The 6000-nt window shown below is 41.8% G+C and overlaps 1 protein-coding gene across 1 annotated transcript; it reads left to right on the plus strand.

The window, feature by feature from the left end:
* Positions 1-1523: 1523 nt before the first annotated feature.
* inab (internexin neuronal intermediate filament protein, alpha b) lies at positions 1524-5860 on the plus strand. Its single transcript, XM_047579620.1, has 3 exons — positions 1524-2704; positions 3106-3230; positions 3317-5860. Exons 1-3 carry the CDS (start codon positions 1661-1663, stop codon positions 3591-3593), a joined length of 1446 nt encoding a protein of 481 aa, XP_047435576.1. The 5' UTR covers positions 1524-1660; the 3' UTR covers positions 3594-5860.
* Positions 5861-6000: the final 140 nt, after the last annotated feature.

The raw sequence follows: 6000 nt of genomic DNA on the forward strand, positions 1-6000 counted from the left end.
GTTATGCAAGAAATGTGCAATGGAGCCACACAGAGAACAAACCACAAGAATTATACAAATGCATAAAACCAAAACCCTGGATAAACACATTTAGAGTTAACCAATACTATGTCAAACTGACAAAGGAATCAAACTGAAAAGAATATTGCTGTGAATCTGCCAAACGAAATAAGTTTTAACAGTATCATATTCTGAGGGTCACAACAATTGTTGTGAAATTGTAGCCACTGCTGAAAAGATTTAGTCCACAAAGCACCGTACAATATCTTTAAATTTTACCTGACTGACTATTGTATGCTTTGGTATGCTCAAACACCTGTAAGCAGCCCGGTGCTTGAACTCTGAGAGCAATGTTTCCCATTTTTAAATATTTTATCATTGTTTGGTATCCACACCTACAGTATTTCCGAACAAAGGCATGGCGTACTCTATCTGTAGGTCACCTGTGGGCCACCTCGTCGCTAGATTATTCTGAGAGTTCTGCATAAACACAATGTGCCTTTCTGTTTCTAGTTGCTCAGGTGCACTGTATTACACCTTTATAAATAAATAAAACTCAAATTAATTGACACCTGAATTAACTGTTGACTTTCTTCCCTCTACATGTTTCTGTCACATGGTTTGAGAAACAAATTTGTGGATCATCAAGACACTTGAACTTCAACGGCCTTCATAGATCAGTTACATTTTAAATATTTACTTTTGCTTGCAATGTGGCGTAGTCTGACAACAGAGGGCAGCAAAGGCCTGTTAGTGGAACAGTTTTTCCATGGTTGACCAAAGTAATCCATCAAAAAGAACAAGCCCATATCCACAACTAAGGGTAAGTTGCTATTATATTCAAAATTATATAATAATGTCTCCCAAAAGTCAAGTTACGAATCGTTTTTATGTTAAAATGCTAGTCTGCTGCTCACATTTGTATGGACATATTTTTCTCTCCACTGTTGTTTCCCAGGAGGTGCATACAGGTCAGACAGAAACCATCACTCACCATCATTTATTCATTATCATTTACAAAGGAAGAGGTACACATGTTCCCCTTATATCACAGTAAAAAAAAAAAGCTATAAAAAATGCTGACCGGATAGGAAACAGGAAACAGAAGAAAAAACGTTTTTAAGTGTAGCCTATATATTAAAAAACAGAGAACAATTTCGTAGGCAACTATTTGTAGACAAAAAAAAAAAAAAAAAAAACAAAACAAAAAAAAAAACATAAAAAAAGAAAGAAGAAGAAGAAAAAAGTTTGTATTAATTCTTCCTAAACCACCAGTGCGCATCTTAGATGTGGATTTTGAGTTAGGCTCAGCTGTAAAAAAAAAAAAAAAAAAGAAAAAGGTTCTTATTTGTTTGTTTTAAATGCCGTAAGACGTCAAGGTCGTCATTGCGCTAAAAAGGGAAGTTCCATCTGCGCCACAGAACGGTGTCAAATGCGCACACCTGAGATGGTGTAAAATTTAATGCAGTCTAATTCTGTCGAGAGGAAATATCGTCTTCAGCACGATATTTGGTTTGGGTACGCATGTGCACTGGTGTGCCTGACGCATCTGGATGAACTGTGTCCGGATGTCACCAGCGGCATTAATTAGTGATTGGGTCGACCCCCCTATATAAAGGAGACGCGCCCACTGCTCTGCTCTGTCTCCATACGAGCGAAGATGAGCTACGGATCTGATGTCTTCTCCTCCTCCTCCTACCGGAGGATTTTCGGGGAGTCTCCCCGTTATGCCTCCTCTCCGTCGCGCACAACGGGCAACGCCTCTTCACGCGGAGGCTACCGGTCCTCTTCTCTGTCCCGAACCAACATTTCATCCCTGGGCTCATATAAAAAGTCCGGCCGCTCCTACTCTTCCATGCCATTGGAGACCTTCGATTTGACACAGAGCACCGTCCTCAACAATGAGTTTAAGATCGTTCGCACCAATGAAAAGGAACAAATGCAAGGTCTTAATGACCGCTTTGCAATGTTCATCGAGAAAGTGCGCAACTTGGAGCAGCACAACAAAGTGCTGGAAACGGAGCTAATTGCTCTGCGCCAGCGGCAGACCGAGCCCTCCCGCCTAGCCGAGCTCTACCAACAAGAGATTCGCGAATTACGCTCCCAACTCGATGAACTGAATGGGGAGAAGTCCCATTTGCTGATCGAGAGGGATACCATTGAAGACGACCTTCAGAAGCTCAGGGGGAAATACGAAGAGGAGTTCCGTGCCCGAGAGGAGGCAGAGGCCACCCTGAAGGCATTTAAGAAAGACGTGGATGATGCTACGATGGTGCGCCTCGACCTGGAGAAGAAGGTTGAGTCTCTCCTGGACGAGATCAACTTCCTCAGGAAGGTGCATGAAGAGGAGGTGGCCGAGCTGACGGACATGATCCAGGCCGCCCAGGTGTCTGTGGAGATGGAGGTTGCCAAGCCGGATCTCACCTCCGCCCTCAAAGAGATTCGCAGCCAGTACGAGTCCATGTCGTCCAAGAACCTGCAATCCGCGGAGGAGTGGTACAAGACCAAGTTTGCGGATCTGTCCGAGCAGGCCAACCGGAGTAACGAGGCCATCCGCGCCAGCAGGGAGGAACTCAACGAGTTCAGGAGGCAGCTGCAGTCCAAGACCATAGAGATTGAGAGTCTGAGGGGAACCAACGAGTCTCTTGAAAAGCAGCTTCGGGAGATGGAGGAAAGGCACTCTGTGGAGATTGGTAACTACCAGGTAAACCCCTTTTAATAATCAGCTGCTTACCAAAATGATCAGACATGTAAAAATGAATTACCTCAAATTTCCAATGAAATGAAGAAATAATAAGACGAAGGGCAGCGTTTGAGGGTGAGGCTCTGTCCGTGGTGCTGAAACTCGTTCCCTCGGGACAGTGCGCTCAGCTGCCTCTGACAACGCCCACCCGGTGTACACACGAATGCTCTAAATGCACAAATGCATGCTCTAAATTCAAACAGAAAAATATGCAATTTTAGCAATAAATATGCAAATACAGGATATATAGGTAAACAACAAGGCCTTTGTTTTTGAACCGTACACTTATGTCTGCAGTATTATTTTTAAGTAAATTATAAAAGTTGACCTCCAGCCCACCTCTATTGTTTATCATGATTCAGGACAACATGGCAGAGCTGGAAAATGAGCTGAGGACCACTAAGAGCGAGATGGCTCGTCACCTGAGGGAATATCAGGATCTACTGAATGTCAAGATGGCACTGGATATTGAAATTGCAGCATACAGGTAAGTTTTCAAAAAATAACTCATCCTTCCACTTCCTATTTGTGTCATAGAAACCCTTAAATTTAATTGTTCCTTCCACTCTGTAGGAAACTACTGGAAGGAGAGGAGACCCGTATCGGGACAGGCATCTCCTACCCTGGCACCTCCATGACCGCTGGGATGGGGCAGGGCTACAACTACCAGACCCGCATTTACACCAGCTCCGGCAAGAGCTCCAAGAAGGAGGGCAAGGATGAGGAGCAGCAGCAGCAGAGCAAGCCTGGTGGCAAGGCGTCCCAGCGTGAAGTTTATGAGGAGACAGTCGTCACCACCAAGAAGGTGGAGAAGCAGCAAGATGATATTCCCACCAATCAGAAAAACTAAGAGCATCCTGTAAGCCTGTTCTTAACCCTAAAGGTCCCCCCTAATCTTGTCAACCCATTTCTCTCTTCATGTCCCAACCTGGAACAAACCTAGAACCTCTGCACTTAAAGCACTCAGATCTTTGCTTTGCCTTCTTATTAGAATCATAGTAAGATTATCAAGTGATTACAATTGCAGGATCTATAGGTTTGTTTTATGTTGGCGTGTTTCCACATCCTTGTCCCATTTGTTCCCCAAAGGAAATCCATTATAACTCTACTATAACCACTACAAAGAAGTCACAGTTCTCTCTCTCAACCTCAGCATCAAACAATAACAAGCACTTAGAGGTAGCATCTCTTACAAAAATGGTCTGAAGTACAATATGCAACTGGTCTTTGTCACAAATCTTATATCGATATCTAGTACAGACACACAGTAGATTATAACTCCGGTTTCTCCGGTACCACAAGCTGTGAGTTTCTCTCGACACATTCCAAGGGAAGCACGAGTCGCTTTTACAGGGAAGAACATATAAAACACATTCGCTGCTACTGGCCTGCGTATTCTAAGGAAGCACACCCTTTCTAAAACAAACAATAAGAAATGACTGTCAAACTCTTTGGAGGAAACTCTGCTGAAATAGATTCTTGCACAATTCTTCTTATCTTGATAGGTGCATCAGTGGTTTGACTGCAGCCTCATCAGCTCTGCATGACCACAGTATGAAGGAGGATTAATGTCCTCATTCGAGCACTGAGCCTTTTTTTGAATTCCTGGTGAAATTTTATTAACAAGGATTACTGTAGCTATTTAAATGAGATTAAGTCTTGAAACAAGCAAGAAAACAAAAACTAAATTAAGCATAATCTGCATGGTGTGTGTAGACGTCATGCTTGCATGGAATCCATCAGGCCATCGCTCATTCAGCGCTCGGGCAATGCTGCCCTCTTCACCACAGGCCAAGTTGAACATCATTGTGCACAACATTGTTAATGACTGTGATAGACATGTATTTGTTAGCCTGTAAGCTAGATATGAGACTCTTAGAATGTGACTTGATCTCTGTCGTCGATGCCATGAAGAAAAGGAGGAATCCTCTCTGAGGCACTTAAATAGGAATGGAAATTACAGTTTGGTAATGATGAACAGTTTGCACAATGTGCTATGAAGGATACAGGGGAAAGTATTTTATACATTCCAGTCAATTAGAGACTGAATTGTAATTTTGTTTTAGCACAAACGCATGAGGTTCTGTGTGATCCATCAATCTGGGAGTGATGAATAGTAGACATAGACCATATAATTCTATTTCCCATGCAGATTTCCAACCAAGAATCAGTCACTCATCCTAAAGAATAGAAAAAAAAAAGAAAAACAAAAGTAAAGTCAAAACTTGCCAAACCACCATATGTTTCAAACAACTTGACCTCTCTGTTTTTATCTGTGGCCATGACTGGATAAAGCGTCTGTTGTAGTTTGACCTTACCACTAGAAACCTTCAATATAAGAGACTTGTAGCTTGTTTTTTCTGCTTGTGCACTGCCAACTCTGTCACAGCTATCTTACTGTCTTGCTGCTGGTCATGGTGCTTAATGCCCTGACAAACTGCACTCACACTACAAACAGAAAGAAACAAACAAACAAAAAAAACAACCTTCTGATTGTATGGCAGACTGATGTGGGCTGGATTCCTGTAGTTTTACCTGAAGCTTGTATCTTAGTACTGTACTAAGTGTGTTTGTTTCTCTACACAGTGGCCTATCATAACTGGAGTTGAACGCATATTTTATTGCATACGCTATAGCAGTGTATGAATTGTTCATGGTTGCAAAGCCTTTATCCTTACACTGTAAACCAAAAGCGCTTTCTTGGGTGTTGGAAAAAAGAAAAAAAAAAAACAACTCACCACTACATCACTGCCAAACTTTTCTAACTGCACGTTCATGGAAAAAATAAAAAAAAAAAGAAGAAGAAGAAGGAGCATTTCTGAAAATTCAGTACGCCACCAACCAATAACCAACTATCAATACTGTAAAACAAATACTGTAGGATGTGAAATGCCTTAAAACACCAGCAGCTTCTGGCCATGTGTTCAACGTGTATGATTCTGTTCAGTGTGGTGTTTAATAATTACCATCTCTTTAGTAGCTTTTATTGTAGTTGCCATGATGACAAAAGCATAGGGACTGAATGTAGTTGACATGCTATTCTCTTTACTGTTATTACTACTTATGTATTGTTGTATGACACCATATCAATAAAGACTTGACTTTACTGGGGCTGCACATGGTTTCAGCGTGTCTCTTTTAATATGCAATGGCGTAAACTGTATGGAAGATATTATAATTTCCACATACAGTGTGTGTGTTAGGTGTAGGCACATATTATACAATTAATGATGTTTTTTATGTCACTATTTCCATTC

Source organism: Mugil cephalus, chromosome 2 (genome assembly GCF_022458985.1).
Source record: "Mugil cephalus isolate CIBA_MC_2020 chromosome 2, CIBA_Mcephalus_1.1, whole genome shotgun sequence".
NCBI lineage: Eukaryota > Metazoa > Chordata > Actinopteri > Mugiliformes > Mugilidae > Mugil > Mugil cephalus.